Here is a 26,825-nt window from a genome sequence, read left to right on the forward strand (position 1 = left end):
AAGTCTTATCTTAAAATTAGGGTTTGGTCCTAAAATTTAACTGTAAATTAGAGTTTGGTCCTAAGAGTAAATATGTAAATATATAAAATATGAATGGGTGCCCAAACGCAAATAAATGATCAGTTGGTGGTGACCAACTCCAAATTATCTTATTAAAAAGTGGCTCAAAAGCTAAATATTATTAATATTATTAATATATATATATATTAAGCTCTAAAAACAAACAACGTTCCCCTTCTCTTTCGAGCCTCATCCTCGAAACTCAATAAACCCTCTAAAACTCTACACACACAAAACACACACTATCTCTCTCTCTCTCTGTTCACTATCAATCGTTCGCAACCAAACCAAAAGAACGTACGAACCAACCAACACGTGTCACGCTAATAGAGAAAGAGAAGCAAATTACCATAAAGGTTTTTTTTTTTTCTCCTACCTACTTTGAGATTACCAATTACTTGTTATATCAATCTATTTCGATAGTGTTTCTAGTCAATTAATGGAATTAATGAAATTGAAGTTCATTTATAGTAAAAAAGATCCATTTTTTCATTTAGAACGGTTTACTGCTACAGGGTTTTCCATAGAGCATTTAAGCAATTTGTGCAATGCCCTTGTGTAATGTGTAATAATACATATTGAGTTTAGAGTCCATATATAGTATTTGTCTATTGGAAAGCGTTTTGTAATAGAATGATTTGTGCATTTAAATGGAAAAGTAGCATGAGCCCATGCTGTAGAGAATTGTAATACTTTTTTTTTTTTTTTTTTTTCATTTCTTATAAATGGTTTCAGGTTGCAAAAGGTCTTTGGGGAGTCAACGTATTGAGAAACCCATTATTCTCCACAAGTAATACTGTAATGGCGATTGTACCTTGTGGAAGTACATGGGTATCCCAGTGGGGTGTTCGACCTCAAGTTATGTTGAGACCTTCATTCACAAACAAAATGGTGACTTCTCAATATGGGTGAGCATTTTCATATCCATTTTACTTGTGCAAATATAGTTTATTTTTAATTGGTGTATAATTCGTTACAGTTTGCTCAATTATATTGAATAGGCATGCTTGATCTCCCCAATTCAGAAGACAATCAGGACAATTGTTGTTTTTGAAATTCTGTTATTAGAAACAATTCAACAAGTAACTAGCTTCTAGTTGTATACTTGTATGACTGAAAACATATTCGACTGAAAATTTAACAATCGAAGAAGCTTTGCAGACCTCAATCTAATTTCATTACAAGTATTTTGAGTAGTTGAGAACTAAATCTAAACTCTGTTGGCATGAGAAAGAGTTATTTTTTAGTTCACTGCAGGAACTCATAGTTCATAACCGAGATCATGGGTTATCATTTCGCGAGTTGAGGGATCTGCACAACAACAGAAAACTCATAACCTGAATATTCCCACATCAAGAAAGTAGAACATAATGATGGTTGAAAAGTGTGTTTTTGACGTTTACATGGAAGTTCGATTAAAGTTTTTCTACCATCTTACTATTATTCTACAATCTACATAGATGGAGTAAACATATTTCGTGCATCAATTTGGGTTACGAGTTCAGCCTTGTTGTTCATATTTTTTACAAGACCTTTCATATTGATGCTCCTATATTGATTGGTTTCTCCTAACATTATCTACTGTAACTTTACTGCTTTCTTCTTTTCTATATTTTAGCTGTAAACGGTCAAAGTAATGTTCATTCTCAACAGTTGATATTTAAGTTCTTAAGTAATGTATTTTCTGTCATCCTTCATGCAGTATTTCCAGCAAATTACGTTGTTTGGGCTCAAAAAACTCTGGCTTACTTTCTCAAGAATCCTTGCACGTATTGTTTAATGCATCATTTCAAAATCCACGCCGTTCTAGGGGCTCATGTTTTGTCGTTAGGGCGGATGGGGTAAGTACATTTCGTTACTTAATTTTTCTTTTGCTTCATGATTGCATTTTTGTTTTAGTAGGTCCCACCACTCTCTGTTCACCCTCCCACTTGCCTATCCATACTTTTTTCGTCAATGTCATTTTTTATGTAGTTTGAGTGCGCCTTTATCTATTTTATTTGATTGAATAATATTAGTTTTATCTCATGTACAGGATTTCTATGCTACCCTGGGGGTTTCTAAAAGTGCAAGTAAATCTGAAATAAAGAGTGGTATGTACAACATCTAGATACGTGTGCAGAAATTCTCTGAATTGATGCTAGTATTCATATATTGCTTTACCTGTTTTTTGGCTGACATGGGCATCAATTGACGATTAAAAAAAAGGATTTGATATTTCCAATAGCGTATATTAGAAATGCTCCCGCACTCCCTGTAGATGTATGGATCAAAAAATCTTTGAGCAAAAAGGCTGAATGATCTTAATAAAACAGTTGTTATGTTTCTTATCCCCCACATCCTACTAAACTACTAGTTGGAGCAATGCATGTACTAAAAAGATGCCAGATCGCCAAAGTATGTTTCAGAAATTCACATTATATATTTTACATTACTGAGGAAGGTCATGTTTCGTAGGAACACCCTGTGGGGTCAATAAGACAGTGGTAGACTTAAAGATTCGCCAAGTTGAAATTTCATTGTATTCAATCCACGCGTAATTGCATATTAGTCCCTGTGACGAAATTGCTCTTGCCTTGAACATTAAGAAACATTGCTCTAAATTTGCCAGTCTTGTTCAATTAATAATTGTGGAGAATGCCAACTAGATTGAGTGATGGATCCTTTGTGGAATCCAATAAACTTGAATGTCCTACATCCATCACAATTTAAAGTAAGATAGGGTTGTAAGTTGGGCAAGACAGGTGTGGCTTCTCTTACCAAACATAGGTGGAATGAATTGACAAAATAAGCAGTGAAAACAAAGTAACAAGGAGAACATTGTGTAGCAAATTTTGAGTAACAACTAGCAAGTGACATGGAATGTGGCCAATGATGATGACCCTCCAAGTAACGAGTGACAAGGAATGAGGCCAAAGTGTGATTTGCATACTTTTATAATCAAATTCCAGCAAGGGACTCTTAACCTCTAAATTCTTCGCAAATTTGAGTTTCTTAAGCCGTTATGGTTTATGCCCAATTTGGTGTGTTGATTCATGATAGTTTTGAAAGTAGATGAACATGCCTTTTGGACTTATTTCATCACTACTGTATGGGAAATTCTGATTGAAAGAAATAAAAGGAGTTCTGAAAGGAGCTCTTTACGTCTTAATGATTTGTAAGCTTTTCTGGGTCACAGTTTGGGAGGGAAACTCTGCCCTGAAAGAGCAATGTAGGAGAGGATGCTTTCCTTCTATCTGTTTGCTTTTCTAAATTTTTTTTATTGTTTATTTTAGTTTCTGAAGTATCCTAGTAGCAAACTGTTAATCTTACTAGTTTACCTAACTTGCTATTACTTGTTGAGTATTATGACCGCATACTGGTAGCATCCATTCTGCATTTATGTATAAATTCACAAACCTTTTTTTTGCAGCTTATCGGAAGCTTGCCAGGAGCTATCATCCTGACGTAAACAAGTGAGTAATTACGAGACATGCCAGCATATTTCTTTTCGTACTTGCTTCTTATGCTCACTTTTGCAACATCAGTTGAAGTTCAAATCTTTATTTCGCTGTTGTGGATTGCATCCATTTATTCACCTCATTGTTGTGTTAGAAACCCTTTAAATTTCCGCTGTGTTAATTATTAGCATCTCCTAGCACAAATAGTAGTAGTATGCATATTCTTTATGAACATTTTGTCATCATTAACGGGAGATTTCAAACTTTAAGAGATTAGTCAGAAGTCTACTCTTAGGAAGTTTATCAAATGCATGTACTAGTTTTAAAAAGCTTGTGCCATGTTTGCGTTTTCTCCTAATCCATCACATGGCTACAGTCTCTCCACACAACATATGCACTTGGCTATCTTTTTCGCTTACTTGTATATTGGCCTCTCGAGTTTTTTTTCATTTTACTTGTATATTGGCGTCTAAAGTCTTGGTGTTGACAATTAAACACACATAAACGCTTAAGAATGTGAAAATTATACCAGTTATAAATTCGTAAAACCATTTCTTTGTTATATCGCTTTGCATGATAAACATACAGTTATGTGATTTCATATGAAGTTGTCAAGCGATGAAACGTCATATCACTTTCTGACTCCCCCTCCATGATTTGATATTTTATTTTAAATTGCATTTTTTCTACTGTTGTAATATTGCTGGAAGACCCATTAGTTTCAAGAAATTGAATTCTACATAGAAGTGGATATCTCTCCTACATGTACGGCAGAGTATTTTTCTGCTAAAGAGGATTATAGCTTATTTTTGAAATTTATAACCTCATTAGTTGAAGAATTGAGTTCTTTAGTCAAGTAAATACATACATACATATATAACAGTGACATACAGACATTATAAAAATTCATGAAGGAACATGTGTGGACGATGAGTCAAACGTTTTCAATTTGAACTTTCTTAATATTGAAAGAAGAATATTAGAAGAGGAAGAAGGAAGTTAACATGAAAATTTCAAAGTATAAAGGTGAAGGATGAGGTATTACTCTTATTGGTGAGCTTGTGTAATGTTTGGGTTTAATTAAAGATAGCTATAATTAGCTGGTCTTGAGAAAAATTAAATCACAAATATCACATGCTAAAGTGGACATGAAGAAGAGGCTGGATCAACTAGTCTGGACATTAAGTTTTACACAGGCATGTCATACACTGAGAGTCAGTGACAGTACGACTGTCAAATCTCTCTCCCTCTCTCTCTCTTCTAGTATCCAAACGGGGGTCATTTTATTCTATTTTGCAGGGAACCTGGGGCAGAGCAAAAATTCAAGGACATTAGCAATGCCTATGAGGTAAGCAGTCAGTTTTTTGACTATCATATCCTGTGATCAATGTTTCAGCCATGGAAGATTTGCCTGCTGTGGGCTGTGACTTTGGCTACTAATAAAATTTTATATACAGGTGTTGTCGGATGATGAGAAACGGTCATTATATGACAGGTATGGAGAGGCTGGGCTTAAAGGTGATGGCATGGGCACTGGGGTGAGTTCATCATAATTTATCACTTGAAGAAACAGTCTCCAAATATCAAACGCTACTATCAATTTTGCATTTCCTACTCACAGGGGAGTTTTGTATTAATTGCAGGATTTCAGCAACCCCTTTGATCTGTTTGAGTCTTTATTTGAGAACATGGGTGGTATGGGCGGTATGGGTGGAGGAGGACGAGGCACTAGAACAAGAGCAGTGGATGGCGAGGATGAGGTGTACAATCTTGTCTTGAATTTCAAGGACGCAGTTTTTGGGGTTGAAAAAGAGATTGAGATAACCCGTTTGGAGAGCTGTGGCACCTGTAATGGGTCTGGTGCCAAACCTGGGACCAAGGCATCCAAATGTAGTACCTGTGGGGGGCAAGGTCAGGTCATCCAATCAGCAAGGACTCCCCTGGGTGTTTTCCAGCAGGTAATGACGTGCCAATCATGCAGAGGGACGGGTGAATTTTCCACCCCTTGTAATGCTTGTAATGGGGGTGGCCGAGTGAAGAAAACAAAACGGATCAGTCTGAAAGTTCCAGCGGGTGTTGATTATGGTAGTCGATTGAGGGTTCGCTCAGAAGGTAGTGCTGGAATAAGAGGTGGGTCCCCAGGAGACCTCTTTGTGATCATAGATATCCTTCCCGATCCTGTCCTTAAACGTGATGACACAAATATCCTCTACACTTGTAAAGTGTCATATGTTGATGCAATCTTGGGTACAACAATCAAAGTTCCAACAGTGGATGGCATGGTTGATCTGAAGATCCCATCTGGAACTCAGCCTGGGACGACACTGGTGATGGCGAAGAAAGGGGTGCCTTTGCTCAATAAAAGCAACTTGAGGGGAGATCAGTTAGTACGTGTTCAAGTTGAGATCCCCAAAAGGTTAAGTGGTGAAGAGCGAAAGCTGATTGAAGAGCTCGCCGACCTTAACAAGTCTAAGACAGCAAATGCAAGAAGATAGTTATTGAGGTGCGACTACCTTCTTGTTTCTATTATTGACATCCTGACCTCCCTGGGCAAGTGCTGTTCTCTTGTAATGGGGCCTGAAAGGTTGTTCGACGCTCTGATCTCTCAATCAGGTCTCTGGGCGCTTTTGTCAATTATACTGGTTGGTAATTATTTTGGGCTAGCTTTGTTATAAAACACCTTCGACGAAATATGAAGACATCTTTTAGGACAGTCATCTTCCAATTTTATTTAAACTCAAATTTTTGTTAGAATGATAAGCCTGGTTATAGTATATTTTATTATATATGAGATTGCAATTGATAATGTGGTAAATGCTGTCCGTTTTTTTTTTGCTAGAATTTGTATCGTGAAGTAACAAGAAGAAAATCTGTGAATGTATTTCGAAATGAGGAATAATGTTAATTTATTATTGCGATGAACTTTTTCCCTCTGCATGTAGCTGACTCGGACATACAAACATAATCCACAAACCGAGAAGCGTTATGGCAATGGGAGAAAGATAAGAAGATAGAGGGTACTTCAATTGGAGACGCAGAAAGAGAATTTGGATACTGTTCTGTGCTGTTGTTAACTGTGTGTTTAGTTGGGATTTTGGAAAGGGTGTGCTCAACATCATGGAGATTATTGCGATCAGTATCTAGAAATTGGTCCTGTTTTCTACCTCCGTTCATATTCACTACCCCACAATTTTCAGTGACCGGTTCGTTTCTTGACAGTCGATTGTGCCAAATATCTTCAAGGCGAGGTCAAAACTATGAATGGAACTGATTTTTCTTGGTATGGTATACGCCTTTGTTTCTGATATGCAGCTCGAGGACCCTTTGTTTCCAAACGTGGTAAAAGCTATTTGAGTGTCTAATAACTAATAACTTGAGGTTTTTTACCCAAAAAAAAAAAAAAAAAAAAAAAAAAAAAAAACTTAAGGGTACCCTAATTTAATGGGATCTGGAAATAAAGTTCATATAACCAAATACAGCTTTTAGAGGTCCTACAAACATCTTAGACACTTCACTTGAACTTCTGAACTATGAGGTCAGTTCTACGCACTGCATATTAAGTTTCCAAACATCCTAAGTCTGCATCCAGATGCACCTCATAAGTATAACCTATTCAGAACAGCTTCATCTCTGGTATTACTTGTTATTCAAATCTTACGAGAAAAGAAGAACAAACAGATGTGCTACTTCATTGCCAGGTTTTTGGAGTACCATTAATGGTGCAAATAAGGACAAATCTTTGGGACTTGGATATAAATAAGCGGTCCCACATGAGGGACCTTTCTTAGGAATCAGTCATATCCTATCATTAACCATTCTCAACTCTTATGGTATAAGCAAATCTAATGGTGAAGGTCGTTTTAAGTTTGAAATACATTATATGAAATACATTGTATAATAAGCTATTGTGGTTCTTAACTCTCTGTTGGAGGTGTTTGCTATGTTAAGAGTCCATGGGCCACTGATATTAAGGGACATGCTTTCAGTTCCCATAAGAAGTGAAGTGAGCTGGGCAGAACAAAATAATGAGGCATTTAGATTGTGTTGCTATCCTTCAACCAACACATTCTCCAGATACACCAACCCATACTCACATATTTCTTGCTTGCTATTCATAACTTGTTAGTTATACATTGGTTATTCTACTCTATGTAGAATTGTTGATTACATAATTGCTCTCCTAATTGGGTCCGAGGTTTACGCAATGCCAAAACTTGAACAGAGATACATCAGATACATCACCGTGGAAGTGGAATGGTTACCTAGCTGAATTTGAAATATCTCTGGTGTTTGGCTTACTGCATGAGTTCGATGTAATGGTCATTTCTAGTTTGTTTTGACTATATAATAATGATACTTAATTATATTAGAGTTTTATATGAATGTGACTATGAATATAAGTTCGAAAAAGTGCCCCGCTCTTAAGTGAAAAATAATCCAATTAATCATGGCTAATGATTGTAGGAATTGGGATGAATTTTGTTTTCTTTTCACTCTACCAAACATATTCCTTTTTAGATAATTGCTTACAAACCGGTAAAATCGACTTATTTTGAGCAATGGCATACGACCTAAACCTATTAAACCTATTAAATGCAATGAGGATCCATTATAAGTATCCTAGAATTCAAGGGAGTATGGCCTAGAACATAGGTTAGAATTAGCTCTGCTGCTTTAGCGAAAAAAATAGAATTAGCTCTGTTCTCTTTCTAGTTCTCCTCTGGAGTATGGAGTCCCCACAGATGTCTAGTAGTTCAAGCGCTTCAGCTGAAACCAAGAACGTAGAATTGCTTGATCACATTTTTGACAACACTGAAAACTCCCTTGAGCCCCTGCAATTGCTCAACAATTTGCTTCATGCACCAACATCAGCAGCACAAGATATGAATGAGAATGACCTTGACGATGAAAACGGGGTCATGGTCACTCTACGAATTGGCCTTCCATATTGTTCAAATAGTGAGCCAAAGAGTTCGAATGAAAAAAAGGAACAGAATGGAATGGCTAACAGATATTGGATACCAACTCCTGCACAGATACTCATTGGATTCACTCATTTCTCGTGTCGCATTTGCAAGAAAACTTTTAACCGCTACAACAACTTGCAGGTTGATTTGCACGTATATTCTTCGCCACTTCTTTAGTAATTTTCTTCCATTTCACATTTTTAATTTTTGTGGTAGATGCACATGTGGGGACACGGATCACAGTACCGTAGAGGACCAGAGTCGCTAAGGGGAGCACAACCAAGAGCAATGCTGAGCATACCATGCTATTGTTGCGCTGAAGGGTGCAAGAACAATATTGATCATCCTAGAGCAAAGCCACTCAAAGATTTCAGAACACTCCAGACACATTACAAAAGGAAACATGGGATGAAGCCTTATATGTGCCGCAAATGTGGAAAGTTCTTAGCTGTGAAAGGTGATTGGAGAACTCACGAGAAGAATTGTGGTAAGCTTTGGCTCTGTGTTTGTGGTTCTGACTTCAAACATAAGAGATCACTCAAGGATCATATCAAAGCATTTGGTTCTGGTCATGGACCTTTTCCTTCTTCAATTGATTCCATGGAAGACTTCTAGAGTGCAATGTAGCTGTCCCTATCCATGTAACAAATTGCAGAATAAGAGGACTAAAATTAGGTGCTAAAACCTTGTCTGTCCTGCTGCGAGGGACGTACTCCCACACTTGCATGGCCGCGCGGCCATGGTGTCCTACTAAATAGTCCTTGAACTCGTTAGATCTAATATTGATGTTACGGTGGTCTTATCAGAAATGAATATGGTCAGTCAATTGCAGAATATAGCTTGTACTGTGGCTAAGCAGCTTATAACATTGCAGAAGCGAAATACATCATATCAGACTATCAGTACTAAAATTTTAGCAATATCGTCAGAAACCGTTAAAGATTATGTTCAAAATTAACCGGTTGAAATCATTGAATAGTGCTAGATATATTTGGCAAGATCAGAAAATGTGAAGTAAATTGATTTTTGAGTCATGGTCTCTTTCTTTTATTTTATTTTTATTTTTTGAAAAGATTATGGAGTTAAGCAGAATATTAGACGACCTCTAGGGAGAAACCCTCCGAGACAGACCGGGGGAGAAAGTAACTCTTAAGGACATTTTTTTTTAATCACTTACAAAGACCGGGTAGATGAAATGTCAAGTATACCGTTGACGCGAAATTAGAAATGGCTAAGGTAGATGAAATGTCAAATATACTCCTAATGCGAAATAATAAGTGACCCGGCCCAACCGAAACGACCCAGTGCATATAGTATGAACAATTATTGTTCGTACCTCATCATGAGTTATGAACAGTTACTGTTCATATAAACAATCATTGTTCATACCTATTTGGGGTATGAATAATCACTGTTCATACATCAAGATAATATATGATCAATAAGAACACATATTAAAGTATGATTGATTGTTCATACTTTAATATGGGCTATAAACACTCATTGTTCATATGAATATGAACAATCAATGTTCATATCTTAATATAATGTATGATTAGTAAGAACATCTATTAAAATTCATACTGTTCATATCTCAACATAATGTATGATCAGTAATAACTGTGAGGGAGTAATATTCACATCCAATGAATATCAAGCACGTGTCCAGCACAGACGTGAATACAGATCAACCCGCGATCTGAGCTCGTCCTCATAGCTTGCTTCATAGCAACTCTACTATGGCAATCGATCTGACTAAACTCTAATGCACCGACTTGAAGTCTTCGTCACACGAATGACCTCGATCGAACATCGATTTCCAAGATTCTCGCTTACACCAACGGGCGTTAACGTAAGTCTTAAATACTATCATCAAGACCGGAACTTCTGGCACGCTTCACCATAAATGTCCTTAACTCGTCATCACGGCGTGCGAGTGACCTGAAGACCTGGATCTGACTTGATGCGCAAGAGCTGGAGGTGCAAACCCCTTGCCTATATAAAGAGGATAAGGAATTACGTCTGACCTGATTCAAGTCCCCCCCCAGAGAGAGAACTTGATACATAAGCAGTTTGTCCATACGAATCCCCCTCACTTTCTTGAATCTGTAAGGTAAAACTAAATATAACCTTTACATTGGCGCCGTCTGTGGGGTCGAATTTCTTGAAAATTCATCTACTTAGAATTTACATCACTTCCAACAATCTTCTTAGATTCCCAAATTTTCAAACCCACGAAGCATGGAAAGCCTTCAAGAACAAGTGCAAAATATGGCTACCCAGATGGAAGCCATGATTGGTAGCATCGCCCAGCTCTGACAAGAGAATGCCACTCTCAAAACCCAGGTCGATTCTCAGAACCGAACGGAGTTACCGCTGAGGGCGGGAATAATGAGGTCAACTAACAGATCAATAACCTCTCCCAGCAAATCGAATAGAGCAATAGAAAGAAAGACGCCACCCAAGTTGTCCATAAGATGCTAAAGGCGTACTGGGAATCACCTTTCACATTCGAGGTACTTAGTAAAGCCTCCCCTCAGGATTTCATTCAGCCTAGGTTCGCAATGTATGACGGCAGTATGTGCCCCGGCCAGCACGTAGCTCGCTACATTCAGAGCCTCGCACTCTACAGTGCGCAGGAGTTCGACCACCTACAGTGCCGCTTATTCCTAACAAGTTTAAAGGATGGAGCTCTTCGATTGGTTTTACTCGTTAGGGCCAAACTCCATCGACAACTTTGAAAAGCTCACTAACCAGTTCGCCAGCCAGTACGTCCACAACAGACGTAAAACTGCCGACCTGAATTCACTTTTCCAACTGTCTTAGAAGAGTGACGAGCCAATTCGCACCTTCCCCAGACATTTCAAGACAGAGCTACTGTCCATGGAAAGCGGCCTCAAGGAGTCGTTCGCCACAGTAGCTTTCTCTAATGCAATCAGAAAAAACACTGAGTTATCCAGGTCGCTCATGGAAGAGCACCCTGAAACGCTTTCCGAGCTGTACGCGCGAGTGGAGAAATACATCAAACTTGCCGAAGGCCTCGAGAAAGAAAGGCTGAAGACAACAGGCGAGGTTGCTGCGATCTCGGATAACGCTCCATCCTCCAACAAGCGACCCAGGAAATAGGGTCAACAGACCAGCATCAGGAACCAAAGCAAAAGAGAATTCGCTGCGCTTACAAGATCTCCAAGTTACATACTGGAGAAGATAAAAAACACGGCTTATTACCGACCTGAGGTAAAACGCCCAGAGGACACACCAGGGAAGCCGTACTGTGCTTTTCATAAAGCAAAGTGTCACGAGACTAACGAATGCCGAGGGCTCAAGCTTTAAGACCTTATTGAGGCAGGGCATATCAAACAATACACTGATATACCTGATGGCGACCTGCGCCACAAACTCATGGCTCGCAGGAGCGAAGCCGGACTCCACCACGACCAACCAATAGAGCTCGCTCTCATGCTACATGACGTTCAAATGAGCAATTGCGTCACGAGCGTAGCCAGCACTCCTCTGATAGAGACACCAATAGAACAATCAATATGATCACCTTCCAGGATGACTCTATCACGTCTTCCAGGGAAAAAAGGAGACGAGTTAGTGCCCTCTATGAAGTCTACCAGTTCTCCTCACAAGCGGCCCCATCCCACGCACAAGTGGCCGCAGCTCAAGAGACATCACCTTTACTGAGGCCAACTTCAACAAGGTGTGCCTCCCTCACAATAACGCCTTGGTAGTCTACGTCAAAATCAGCGACTGGACTGTCAAACGTGTCCTCATCGATCCAGGCAGTTTGTGCAATATCCTATTCTATCGAACTCTGAAGGAGATGAACATGCCTAAGTCGGTCATGGTCGATCCAATAGCCCCCCTTTATGGCTTTAACGGATCACGAGCTGATCCAATAGGTGATATCATTCTACCTGTCTCAGTGGGAGCGCATGAAGACAAGGTCATCATCAACACATGCTTCAGCGTCCTGGATGTCAACTCGTCCTACACGGCTATACTAGGACACCGTTGGATCCACAAGATGCAAGCCGTCCCATCAACACTTCATCAAGTGTTGCGTTTCCCTGGCCCCAGAGGTATGATGGAGCTCCAAAACAACCAGCTTGATGCTCACAACTGTAATCAGATCCACTAAGTTAGCAAACCCACTGGGGCATCCCTCAGCAACAAGGGAGAGATCGCCAAAATCAAGCTGGCAAAAGACTTTATCTCTGAGGTCAAGACATTGATCAATACCCCTCATATTGAGGTTGCGAAAGAAAACACTGGGGGCTCGGCAGAAAACATCTTTCCAGGACTCCAGCCCCCAGAAGTCGCTCCACCCATACAAGCGGAGTAGACCAGAGGTCGCCCAGCCCACCAAAGCGGTTACCTAGATCGAGATGAAGGAAAAGGTCAACCTAGGAACGGAGGATGACCCCAAGTTTGTTTATATAGGAGCCAACCTTGATCCTACTCTTAAGGCACAACTTGTAAGTTTTTGATCATTGAATAAAGATGTTTTTGCTTGGTCATATATTAATGTGCTCAGAATTGATCCTAATATTTCATGCCGTAAGTTCAATGTGAACCCAATGCTAAGCCAGTTCGCCAACGACCTAGGAAATTATCTCTTAGGTTCAAAAAAGCAATTAATGACGAGATCGACAATCTCAAAAAAATAGGCTTCATTAGAGAGGTGGAATACCCCGAATGGATTGCTAACATACTAGCAGTCCAAAAAAAGAACGACACAGTTCGCCTATTTGTCGACTTCACCAACGTCAATCAAAATACCCCTAAAGACAGTTTTCCTTTACTAAGAATCGACCAGCTCGTAGACCAAACCACTGGCCACGAACTCATGTCATTCATGGACGCCTACAGTGGTTACAACCAGATTCCTCTGGCAGAAAAAGAACAAGAGAAAACATCATTCATCACAGAACAGGGCATCTACTGCTATAATGTCCTCCCGTTTGGTCTAAAGAACACGGGAGCGACCTACCAAAGATTGGTAACCGAAATATTCCAAGACATGTTAGGAGACACCATGGAAGTCTACATAGACGACATGGTTGTAAAAAGCAAGAAATCTGGAGATCACTTAGACCATCTTGAAAAAGCGTTCTCCAGACTCAGACGAACTCAGATGAAGCTCAACCCAGATAAATGCGTCTTTGGCGTGTCCTCCGGGAAATTTCTGGGGTATCAAATACCCAACGAGGGATAGAAGTGAACCCAGACAAGATTCGAGCATTCTTGGATATGCCCGATCCAAAAACAAAACAACAAATACAGAAATTGTTAGGAATGGTGGCCACCCTAAACCGATTCATATCGAGAGCGTTAGACAAGTGCCGACCTTTCCTACAAATCCTCAAGAAAGGGGAACAATTCTCCTGGAATGATCAATGCCACCGAGCATTCTCTACTCTCAAAGAATATTTGACAACACCACCTATGATGGCAAAACCGATTGATGATGAAACGCTGGGGCTGTACCTAGCTGTTTCTGACTTCGCTCTCAGTTGAGTTCTCTTCAAAGAGGACCTGAACGTGGAGAAACCGATCTACTTCACAAGCAAGACTTTGTTGCCAGCTGAAAAGAACTACTCCCACATTGAAAAGACAGTACTGGCACTACTTTATTCAGCAAGAAAGTTCAGGCCCTACTTCCAAGCACATCCAATCAAAGTGCTCACCGACCTGCCACTTAAGAGGATCCTTCTTAAAGCCAATAAGATAACTCGCATGGCAGTATGGGCAGAAGAACTCGGTGAACACCACATTGAGTTCGCCCCAAGAACATCTCAGAAAGGTTAACTCGTTGCTGATTTCTTAGTGGATTTCCCAGTTGACGACCTGAACTGGGAACCAGAGGAGAACGTCCCGACTTCTAAACAACGGGACCCATCGGTATGGTCACTATTTGTGGATGGAGCTAGCAATCCAGGGGTAGTGGAGTCGGCATAGTCTTGGTATCACCAGATGGCTCCATGGTAGAAAAGTCAGTTTGCATCGATTTTACGACCTCCAACAATGAAGCGGAGTACGAAGCCCTGATTATGGGACTCTGGATGGCTTTAAAACTCGATGTTCAAGAGTTCAAGGTCTTTAGCGATTCACAACTGGTCGTTCGCCAGGTCGCTCATGAGTATGCCACGAATGAAGGTAACCTTTATAAGTACCTTAAAGTTGTAGATCAATTATTACCATCTTTCAAAAAAGTCACTATATATTACTTTCTACGAGACAAGAATCGCCACGCTGATAGCTTGGCGTACCTCGCAACCCAAACACCGATCTGTGACCCTAGGAAACTACTCATTGAAGTAGTAAACTGACCTACTTACCAAAATGAGCACGTCCTAGAAGTTACCGACCTATGCCCACTCTCTGACAGTTAGATGAGTCAAACATGGATGCAACCTATTATAAATTACATTCAGCTAGGCAAAGCACCAGAAGATCGCATAAAGGCCAGATAGGTTCAATAGCAGTCAGGTCGCTACTGCCTCATCAATGACAAACTTTTTAGAAAATCGGCTAGAGGACCACATCTGAGGTACATAAGCCCTAGAACAAGGTCAGACGATTTTCACAGAAATTCACGAGGGAGAATGCGGTCACCACGCAGGAGGTCACTCTCTGGCTCACAAAGCAATCTCACAAGGATACTTCTGACCTCGAATGTAGATCAATGCCAAGAAGTATGTACTCAAATGCGTTAAGTGCCAAACATTTGGCCACAACATCATTCAACCAGCTCGGGAACTAATCAATATTGCCAGCCCTTGGCCATTCCACATGTGGGGCTTAGACATCATGGGTCTATTCATTCCACAGAAGAGCACATGCTTTCGGTTCACCCCATAGCTAGTAAATTCGTGGACGGCAAAAGTTCGGCAATTATTTAAGAGAAATTTTTAACAATAATACTTTTAAATATTCGGTCAATAAAACGGGTAAAAATCGATATCGTGTTTTCGGGTATATATCTTAATATATTTCTTTAAAATTTGGCTATATATTTTACATTTAAAATTTTGATATATAAGTATATAACGTTTTTATTTTTATTTTTACAATTTTATTCATGAAAAAATAATACAAATGTCATTTTATTAAGCCAAACCTTATAATTAAGTGAATAATTGCGAATAATTCAGCAATTATAAGCCCGACCCAACCAATTCAATTTAATTAAACGTATCATTCACCGAATTATTCGTTTTATTGGAATAATTGGAAAGTGTAATTATAGCTATTTCACCCTTAGTGCGCAGGGACTACTTCACCAAATGGGTGGAAGTGATTCCCTTGGCACATGTCAAAGAGGCTAATGTTAGAAACTTCATTTAGACCAACATCATCACCAGATTTGGCCTCCCCCACACATTGGTGATGGATAATGGTTTCCAGTCCAAAGGAAAAATGGTGAAAGAATTCCTGGCTAAGTGGAAGATCGTTCACGCATTCTCCACTCTTCAGTATGCCCAGAGCAATGGTCAAGCGGAAGCTAGTAACAAAGCAATCCTAGAAAACTTGAAAAAGAAGATTGAAAAGAACAAAAGCCAGTGGCCAATGTAACTAGAAAACATTATGTGGGCTCATAGAACGACATCTCGTTCTAGTACAGGCGAGTTACCATTCTTATTATGCTACGTCACTGAGGCCGTCATCCCTACTGAGCTGACAATTACAATGACTCGATCAGAGGTCGTTGAATCTGGTTAGAACGATTCCATTCTCGCTCGTGAGGTCGATTTACTGGAAGAACGACACGACCTAGTAGCCATTCGAGTGGCATCCTACTAGCAAACCCGAGGAAAACTTACAACAAATGGGTTAACCCTCGAAGTTTCCAACTTGGAGACCTAGTCTTGAAAATACCAAGGATGACTCGAAATTGGCACCAACTTGGGAAGGCCCTTATATAGTGGAACGAGTCGTTGGCAATGGAGCATATTGGATCAAAACCCAAGATGGACAGGCCCTTCCACGTCCTTGGAATACTTTCTTGCTAAAGAAATTTTATCAATAAACAATTCCATTTTATGAATTCTTATTCTTAGTGTTAATGCTCATACTTTTTATTTTGCATCAATGCACTGGAATCTCACTAGTATTGTCAAATCAACGCACAGCTCGCTCTTGAGGAGCAGAACACACAATCGAACTAAAATGCTCTATGAGCTTAAACGTTCTCCACATTTAAATGCTCACTTGAGCTCAGAGCTACATAGCTCACATGCTTCTTAGCCTTAACACTTCTCGCTAGTTGGAGACTTATACTTCTAGGGTCAACTAAGCAAAGAATGCTCTCTAAGGGAAAAACATTCAAACGAACTTAAACGCTCTCCGAAGCTCAAACGTTCTGAATGACAAAACAATCTCTGAAGCTCAGAGCTATATAGTTCATAGGCTACTTAGCCTTAACACTTCTCGCTAGATGGAGACCTATACTTCGATGGTCAAACAAGCGAAGAACGCTCTCCAAGGGCAAAGCATTCAAACGAACTTAAACGCTTTCCGAAGCTCAACGTTCTAAATGACTAAAACGATTACCCGAGCTAAAGGCAACATAGCTTACATAGCTGTCACTATGTTCAAAACCTACATTACTAGGATTAACGTATATAGTAACGAATGCTCTCTGAGAGAAATACACATGCTTAAGCTAAAACTCTCAAACGAGCTCACACGCTTCATAGCATCCTATGTCTGCCTAGACAACGGAGTATATATTTCTAGGCTAAATTCCTACGAAAATATGTGCAACAAGCATTCAGCCAAAAGTACGAACATACTTCAGAGTACGCATGCATTTCATAAGTGCAAATTCGAACTGCCTGAACACACTCAGGAAACCAGTTCTTTAACAACTATCGAATTGCCACTCAGGTGGAAGCCAGTTCATCCAGATCTCAAAAATAAAGCAATAGATAAGTTGAACTGCCCAGGTTTCCCCAGGGTATCAGCTTTTAATGTATATGGGCCGAGCCCCCACCATTGCAAAAAGCGAATTGGCCAGGCAAGCCCAGGAAACTAGTTCTATTGTTTCACAACCATTGAAAATTCTAGAATTAGAGAAAACATAGAAACAAACCTCACCAAAAGAAGAAGAAATGCAGCAGTAGTGATCACGCATCAGGAGTAACATGTTTATCTTCATCAGGCACGAGAGTCCGATCAGCAGGGACAATACTGGTAGACGTTACTAGCATCTCCAATTACAACAAGCGCACCTGCGTCTTGAGCCCCATGTTCACGATCTTCTTTCAGTTCAAAGCACGTCTCCTCCAGCAACGCATAATCTTCGCACACTTGGTCATATGCCTGTTGAGCCTGCTGAGCAACCGACTTGCATTGATTGGTGTGCTCAGTTACTGCACCCAATTTTTCTTGCAAGTCGATCATCGAACTGATCATCAACGATCTCTTAGTGACAGCGAACCTGATGCTTTTTCCTCAAAGCTTTCAGTTCCTTCCTCTCAACATCTTGAGCGAGTTGCAAACTCAGCAGGTACGCCTTTATCTTTCCCACATCATTTTCCACATTTCCCATAACTCGGGACCAGAGAATAGTAAAAGCTTACCAAACAGTAAGCCATGTCCATGGTCTCCACATTCTTATCCAAATCTTGGTCTTCTAGAATCTCCTTGTTACCATCCAAGACAATACCTTCCAGAAGATAGTTAGCTATGGGTGCTAACCCGAGGCTCCAGTCAGATCATTTGAATGCTCGCCTCTTCCCCATTTTCCCAGTGTAGACAAACGATCTTCCCAGGTCGCCATCCCCCCCCCAGTAAATCAGCCCCAGCAACAGCTTTTCCTTTCCCATCCACAGCACGGATGCGAGCGCCCAGGTCGACCTCACGCCTAGAGCTCGGGCCCCGGATCACCACAGCTCTAGGTCACTTGCACGAACTAGAATCAGAGCAACCCACACTTTTAGAATGCTTCTTGGCCTTCGTGTCAGAAGCAACTACTTTCCGTTTACCCACATCACATGAACGCTATTCAATCTTCTCCAAGACGAGCGGAGAAGTCTCCCTCACCCCTCCCATTGGAGGGACCAAATATTCAAAGTCATCACCATCTGCCCGAGACATTCTGCAAACACAATGTTCAGCAAAAGAGCCTACAAAGCCTACATATCACCAAAGCAGAACAATGAATATAGGGCGGAAACAAACATGAAGCGTTAAAGAACTTTGGAAAGAGCTCCAACAGTACTTTGGCAAGAACGTTAGCAACACTTGAGCAAGACCTTTCGCAAAAAGCTTAAGGAAAATGATGAACCAGTAACCCTAAAGACTCACACAAAAGGTATTTAAGGCAAACCGTTCCACTTCCCAAGACATACCATAAATATACCAAAACCCTAACCGATGTGCCGAAAGAACCGCCATTTTTTGAAAATTCCATAAAACAACGAGGTTACCCTTTTTGGCTCCCAAACGGTTCACATCTTCACACGTGCCACACACGTGCTAAGGTCCTCTCTAACCAAAACGCTCTCTACGAGTTGCCCGCTCCCTCTAGCTCACAGGCTACATAGCCTCAGCTCCCCCCACTACTTGATCCTTACAACGATTAGAACTGACTAAGCAAGAACGCTACCCAAGAGCATGACACTTAATCAGGCTCAAACGATTCAGTGCCTTGACGCACCTGACCAGTTGGATTCTACAACGCTAGGCAAGTGTAACAGCATCAACAAACCGCATTCAAGACATCAAGAAAAGTGCAAGAAACGAAAATGGCAGAAACTAACCTTAGCTCTCGTTCTCAAGGGAAGCAAATGATGACTCTTCACCTCTCCAGGTGTATATCACAAGTTGCACCCACCAGTTTATTTTTCGAAAAAAACACAATCATTTTATTTAAACCTAGAGTGCCACATGTTCCTGTAAAATGAGGCGTCTCAGCTGCAGTCTTTCAAATCACACATACCACATGCCACACACGCGCAAACTCTATACACTCTCAATAGATCGCTAACACGAACTTAACGACCTACTGAGATGGGGTTGTGAGGGAGTAATATTCACATCCAATGAATATCAAGCACGTGTCCAGCACAAACATGAATATAGATCGACCCGCGATCCTCGTCCTCGTAGCTCGCTTCATAGCGACTCAACTATGGCAATCGATCTGACTAAACAGTAATAAACCGACTGGAAGTTTTCGTCACACGAGCTTATTGCTCCATAGTAACTCGCTACACACGAACGACCTCGATTGAACAACGATCTCCAAGATTCTCGCTTACACCAACGAGCGGTAACGTAAGTCTTAAATACCATCATCAAGCCCGGAGCTTCAGGCATGTTTCACCATAAATGTCCTTAATTCGTCATCATGGCGAGTGACTTGAAGACCTGGATCTGACTTGATGCGCGAGAGCCGGAGGCGCAAATCCCTTGCATATATAAAGAAGATAAGAAACTACGTTTGGCTTGATTCAAGTCCCTCCCAGAGAGAGAACTTGATACGTAGGCAGTTCGTCCATACGAACTCAGTCAATACCACATTTACACATCATCTCCCTCACTTTCTTGAATCTGTAAGGTAAAACCAAATATAACCTTTACAATAACACTTATTGGAGTATGAACAATCACTGTTCATACTTATTTGGGGTATGAACAATCACTGTTCATACCTCAATATGAGCTATGAATAGTCATTGTTCATATATATTTGGGGCAATCAATGTTCATACCTCAACATAATGTATAATCAGTAAGAACACCTATTAGAATATGAACAATCATTGTTTATACCTTAATATGAGTTATGAACAATCATTGTTCATACCTCAACATATTACATGAGATACGTTAATCTATTTGGGTATGAACAATCAATGCTCATACATTGACATAACGTATGAACACTTATTGTTCACATCAAAACGACTGAAAAGGTAAAACTGGAAAATATTTATTTCAAATCCGAGCTATTTGTCTTTACAAGTTGTTTTCACTCGAAAATTGGTTTTCCAGGTTATTTACACCCGAAAATTATCTTTTAGAGTGATTTAAAAAAAACACTGGTTTTGTGAGTGATTTTCACTGGCAAATGTGCCTTGGGACCAATTTCTTGCAAGACATAAGGCTTACAAATTTCCCCCAATTTCTTGCAAAACATAAGGCTTACAAATTTCCCAAAAAAATATGATCTTTAAAGAGAGTACGTCACAACAAAACAATGCTATACGCTGTTCTATAATTATCGAACAAAAAAAAAAAAACATGCCGTTCTATACTAGTGCTAGAACAGACACTAGAAGTTTAGAACAACTAAGTTATTTTTTAACATGTCATTGCTCTTAGTTGGTGAAGTTAATTAGTAGATGAATAAGTCGGTAGAAAGGGTGGTGGTTTATCAGTCTGTTTTTTATTCTTATTTCTACACCGTATGATAGCGAATTCGAGGAATCCCCCCAATGTATCGAGTAGGATATTTTTTATTTCCCTGTGTTAACAATTTAAAAGCAGCTCCCTCAAGCCACATAAATTACAATTTACTACTCCCTAATTTGATATTAATTTATAAAAACCTCCCTCACATATTACAATCAGCTCCCCTTCTTAAAAATATTTAGAAGAACTTTCCTCGCGACATTAAAATTATATAACAAGCCCCTCAATGTTTTTATACTATATTTTACATTTTATTTGAATTAGAATAAGAATCGAAAGAGCGAGACTGCTTAGGCTAATGCTGAGTCCAATGGTCTGCCACTCTCTATCTCTATCCCTCAAAATAACAGTGTTATACGGGTAGAGAGTAGGTTTGGCTGAACCAATGGTTTGAACAATCCTATGCCACTTGAACTGGCACGGTTTGAAACCCACTTTTTTTTACGCCACTTCCACCAGTGCAGAATGAAAACCAAAAAAGAAATAATAATAATAATAATAATAATAATCATCCTCCGCCACATCAAATGACGCCGTATGAAATTGTATTTTGTTTTCCACGCCACTTCAAGTGCCGCCATTTGGGTTTTTACAAACCATGCAATTTCAACTTGCGTGGAATACACTCTGTATTCTTCAATAATACTCTCTATATATAGAGAGTTATATAGAGATAAGAGGAAAAAACTACCGCCACTCCCTCCGCTTTTGAGGGAATGGGTAGCCATTGCACCTAGCCTAAGTCCAATGACTCTTTATCCCCTTAAAAGTGGAGGCCAAAGGGAAAGTTTTCACTCTCTATCTGTAATTTACTCTCTATATATAGGGAGTATTATTGAGATATATAGTACGTTCCGCGGCAGTTTAAGTGGAGTGGTATGACTTACTTTATTATTTTTTTCTTTATTTGCATTTTGAGTCGGATGAAGTGGAGTGGTTTGTTGAGGTTTTCATTCTATACTTGTAAAACCATTAGACCCATTTTCCTTATCTATATCGATAAAACACTTTTAAATTGAGGAATAAGGATAAAGAATCCAAAACGATTAGACTCAGCCTTATAGGCAACATATGATAATGTTTGGTGGGTGGGTGGGTTAAAGACTTAAAAAAATGGGTAAATTCTTGAATTGGACGTTGACTTAAAGAGTAGGATAGAATAGCCTATTGAATGTGTCAGAGAAGATTTATTCCACTTCCGGACGTGGCCCCACTTGATGATAATATAAAATACCCATAATACCCTTCTATAATATTTATATATGAAGACATTGTATCTCATATGTATGACATTATGTAGTGTTGTAACATTCGTATTTGGATAACCTGAAAATACACGTTTAACTGAACTAAATATGATCATAGTAAGACATTGTAGCTTACTTGTACGACATGATATGCGTGGTGCTGTTAAATTTGTATTTGGATAACCTGAAAATACATGCTTAATATGGTTTTCATCCCTATTGCCACTACTGTTTCAGGTCTTTTTCTAATAATCCAGTACTCATCAAATGTTCGCATCTCTACATGACTTTTTCACCAAAAGTTGGTTTTCATTATCGAATAATTCGTATTTGGATAACCTGAAAATACACGTTTAACTGAACTAAATATGATTATAATAAGACTTTGTATCTCACATGTACGACATTATGTGGTGATGTTAAATAACACGTTTAACTGAACTAAATATGATCATAGTAAAACATTGTATCTCACTTATACGACATTATGTGATGCTATTAAATTCGTCTCATTCTAGCTATTTGAGAGCTCTTTTTTCTTAGCTTTTTTAATCTTCATTACTATTGTATAAATTTATTCTGAAAACGAATATAGAAACAACATAATAAGGAATTAACAAGACATTATATTGGATAATAGTGTATAGGTGGAGGAATAACTCACCAAGCACATAAGTACTTGTCATCACGCCAAACACAAACATTAAATAACAAATAATCTACAAATCAAGTTCATAGTAACCAATTTCATCCAAACGTCATCTGTTTTATGAACTCCATGACCTCATTAAAACGAAGATATGCAAAAGAAAAGTGTTAGAGTGAGAGGATTAAAACAAAATTGTTGTTTTTAGTTTTTTTTTTTTTTTTTATTCAAAGATTAGAGAGAGTATTGATGAGAAAGAGAGAAAAAGGTGAGAAAGAGTATTGGCAAAAGAGAAAAGAAAAAAAAAAAAAATGAAAAGATATAAACGTAACAAAATGTTTGTTTTTTTTTGTGGGGCTATATTTGCAGTTGGAATAAAATTTATTTGCCACTTTCAACACGCTACTATGTCCTAATCTTAAAATCAACGTCTGATTCTGGCATTTCCTACTTGTTAGTCGTGAATACTGCACTTCTACGAATCATAGTTTTGGGGCTGGAACTTCTGAAGAAAATTCCAAAATGGAAAAGGGTCCCGCCCACAACATCATTAGTTTTCCTATTTTTTAAAAAAAAAAAACCGGCCTTGGTTACCACGATCTTCATAGGGATGATCGATTAATGTCAAATCTTATACGACGAGATTGCTGATGAAGACATTGCATAGATAATCATAGAGCTAGTTAATTACCCTTGTCACCCTTCCAAGAGTATATTCTTAGGCCGGTGCTATATGAATCTCACACGCACGTTCACACTCCCAATTTGATCTATTCAGTGCTGAAAAAAATGAGTTCTGAAAGATCCAAAAAACCTCACTTGGTTTGCATTCCATTACCAGCCCAAGGGCACATAAATCCCATGCTCAAACTAGCAAAACTCCTTCATTTTAGAGGTTTTCACATTACCTTTGTCCACACTGAGTTTAATTATCAACGTCTACTTAAGTCTAGAGGCCTTGATTATTGTAAGGGCCTTGACGATTTTCGATTAGAAAACATCCCTGATGGATTGCCACCAGAGAACAATCGAGGCGTATTAGACCTTCCAGCACTATGCGCATCCATGCCAAAAAATAGTGTTGAGCCGTTTCGAAATCTTATTTTAAAGCTTAATGGTTCACTAGAGGTACCTAGTGTAAGTTGTATATTATCAGATGGAGTCATGGGCTTTACCTTACGGGTTGCTGAAGAGCTTGGTCTGCCTGAACTGGTTTTGTTTACACCTAGTGCTTGTGGCTTCTTGGGGTATATGCACTATGAAGAGCTGGCTGAAAGAGGCTATGTACCATTAAAAGGTATTTGAACTATTTTAAGTTGCCTTGTAACCTTATCCATTAACTTATTCAGTACTGTGCGTTGATGTGTTTTCATATGTTACATGTAGATGAAAGTTGGTTAACTGATGGATATCTTGATACTCAAGTTGATTGGATTCCTGCAATGGAAGGAATTCGATTAAAGGATCTGCCAACGTTCATAAGAACAACTAATCCAAACGACATCATGTTTAATTACAACGTGGTTCAGATTAGCATTGCTTTCCAGGCTAAAGGTGTCATCCTCAACACATTCAACGATCTGGAACAAGAGGTCTTAGATGCTATCAAGTCTAAATTTCCCCAACTGTATACAATTGGTCCAATATCAATGCTTTGTCGTCAACTACCAGATACGGAAATGAAGTTGTTTGAATCAAATCTATGGGAAGAAGATATGAGTTGCTTGGAATGGCTGGAAAAAAGAGACCCCCAGTCAGTTTTGTATGTAAATTTTGGTAGTCTAGCAATAATGTCATCCTCACAGTTGAGTGAATTTGCTTGGGGGCTTGCTAATTGCAAATATTCATTCCTGTGGGTTGTTCGAGCTGATCTAGTTAGTGGTTCAGCAGAAATCTTTTCTGAAGAATTCATGGAAGAGATCAAAGGACGAGGACTACTTACGGGTTGGTGTCCACAAGAGGAAGTTATAAAACATCGGTCTATCGGTGGATTCTTGACACATTGCGGATGGAATTCTTCACTTGAAAGCATGAGTGAAGGGGTGCCAATGATATGCTGGCCTTTCTTTGCAGAGCAGCAAACAAATTGTTTTTATATATGCAACAAATGGGGGACTGGAATGGAGATTAATAATGATGCTAAGAGGGAGGAAGTTGAGGTGATGGTCAAGGAGTTAATGGAAGGAGAGAGGGGTGAAGATATGAGGAACAAAACCATGGAATTCAAGAAGAAAGCAATAGATGCTACAAATCCTGGAGGGTCTTCTCATACTAATTTTGAAAGGTTAATCGAGGATTTGTTGTACCTAGGAGTGCACCAAGCAAGAGCTTAGTTAGATGATCCAAATTTTTGCCAATCATTGGTGCTAATGGACCTCATAATTTGGCCTATCATTGGAAGTTTGTAACAAGAAGGTTACTGGTAGATGTTAAGGTTCCCCAGTTCCTGTATTTGTGATAACCTCATTATTGCTGTGTGGTACTAGTGTCATTTCACTTTCTAATAAATGATCAAGAGTTTTGTGATGAGTACTGCCAACAGTTCTCTGTCTCCGTTTCTGTCTCTATTAATAAGGAGCTATTATTATTATTTTTATTTTTTGCCTGGTAAGCTCGTTCAATTGTATTAAAAAGAAAAAAAAAAAAAAAAAAATGGTTTGAGTGGATTGTGACAAGTTCACAATTCACTCAGAATCAACACTGGGTCTTTATAAAGATTAAAAAAAATGCAAAACACTATCTAAATCTATAGTAGGTATTAGCAGAATGATCCCATCTTGTAATCCATGAGGGTCTACCAAGATATGTTCTTCCCATGTTGTCTAGAAGTGTGACTCCCTTTCTAGTAGCAACATCAACAGAGAAGTTTGTTTCTCTCCAAATTGAAGTGATGACAAACTTATGTAGCATATTTTGGACATGTTTCCTTATGTGCATAAAAGCCCATGGTAGTTGTGACGATCCAAAAGCCTGTACTGCTGTTTTAGAGTTTGTTTCAATCCAAATGTCAGACTATCCCTTAGTGGCTGCCAGTTCAAGGGCTTCAATGATTGCCAAACACTCAGCCCAGTAACTCAGAGTCACTCCCACTGCCCTGCAATAAGTTAAGAGAAAATCTCCGTTATGATCTCTGAAAGTAAATCCAATCCCTTGCAAGTCCTGGATTACCCCTAGATGCCCCATCAATGTTAACTTTGATGGTTGGAGCATTTGGTGCAACCCAGTTAACAAGCTCTATTCGGGGAGCAGTTATTAGTTTCCCTTGAATGCCCCAATCGTTGAGAATTTGAGTGTCTTCTGAGTACATGACAACCTTGGATAAGTGGGAAGAGTGATGAATTTGTCTTCTGACTTGTCTAAAGCATTTTAAGATGTCTGGCTTCTTGTCTTCAAACACCACCATGTTCCTATGTTTCCAAATGATGGTCATAGTTCCCACCACTGCCGAGGTCCATATATAGCTGTTTGATTAGTGGACTTCTGAATTGAGAGAGTTTGGTAGCATCATTTAACTTGTTGAAATTTCCCCTCATCTTTAAACTTTTATTTGAGCCAACTCCATATCTGTAATGAGAAGGAGCATTCCCATATAAGGTGAGAATTTGTTTTGTCATTATTTCCACAAAGTCGACAGTAAGTGTTGGGGTGGTAGGTCCCTCATCACGTGATATGAATTCGGTAATGTTTTGGATTTGTTCACAAAGGGGCGCACACCCTCATGCCATGTACAAGTAGAATTCCGGTTTTCAGCATAAAATCAAGTTGGTTCAGAATTTCATTTTCACCAAAATTTTAGAATCCTATATATATAAAGTTAGGGTTTTTTATCCACAAGTCATATGTGAGAGAAAACCAATTTTGAGAGAAACCAAAATTGAGAGAAAACCCTTACAAAGAGATAAAACTTGTAAGGAGAGTGATTAGTGAAGAGAGAGTAAGTTTGGAGAGACTTGAGAGGAGTGATTATAATCTTCCTTCCCACACTTATAAAAGGATTTGCTATTGTGGAAGTAGGCATCATTAGCCGAATCAC

The 26,825-nt window shown here is 39.2% G+C and overlaps 3 protein-coding genes across 3 annotated transcripts; all 3 read left to right on the forward strand.

The window, feature by feature from the left end:
* Window positions 1-183: 183 nt before the first annotated feature.
* Window positions 184-6,315, forward strand: LOC147501830 (chaperone protein dnaJ A6, chloroplastic-like). The gene is made up of 8 exons (XM_086606824.1): window positions 184-416; window positions 796-968; window positions 1,763-1,901; window positions 2,096-2,153; window positions 3,473-3,515; window positions 4,800-4,848; window positions 4,958-5,038; window positions 5,144-6,315. The coding sequence occupies exons 2-8, from the start codon at window positions 862-864 to the stop codon at window positions 5,993-5,995; spliced, it is 1,329 nt and encodes a 442-aa protein (XP_086462950.1). The 5' UTR covers window positions 184-416; window positions 796-861; the 3' UTR covers window positions 5,996-6,315.
* A 1,807-nt stretch (window positions 6,316-8,122) lies between these two features.
* LOC147501831 (protein TRANSPARENT TESTA 1-like) lies at window positions 8,123-9,276 on the forward strand. The gene is made up of 2 exons (XM_086603838.1): window positions 8,123-8,608; window positions 8,684-9,276. The coding sequence occupies exons 1-2, from the start codon at window positions 8,228-8,230 to the stop codon at window positions 9,080-9,082; spliced, it is 780 nt and encodes a 259-aa protein (XP_086459964.1). The 5' UTR covers window positions 8,123-8,227; the 3' UTR covers window positions 9,083-9,276.
* A 14,108-nt stretch (window positions 9,277-23,384) lies between these two features.
* On the forward strand, window positions 23,385-25,324 carry LOC147501832 (7-deoxyloganetin glucosyltransferase-like). Its single transcript, XM_086606825.1, has 2 exons — window positions 23,385-24,089; window positions 24,179-25,324. The coding sequence occupies exons 1-2, from the start codon at window positions 23,582-23,584 to the stop codon at window positions 25,123-25,125; spliced, it is 1,455 nt and encodes a 484-aa protein (XP_086462951.1). The 5' UTR covers window positions 23,385-23,581; the 3' UTR covers window positions 25,126-25,324.
* Window positions 25,325-26,825: the final 1,501 nt, after the last annotated feature.

This window comes from Coptis chinensis, chromosome 4 (genome assembly GCF_015680905.1).
Source record: "Coptis chinensis isolate HL-2020 chromosome 4, ASM1568090v1, whole genome shotgun sequence".
Taxonomy (NCBI): Eukaryota; Viridiplantae; Streptophyta; class Magnoliopsida; order Ranunculales; family Ranunculaceae; genus Coptis; species Coptis chinensis.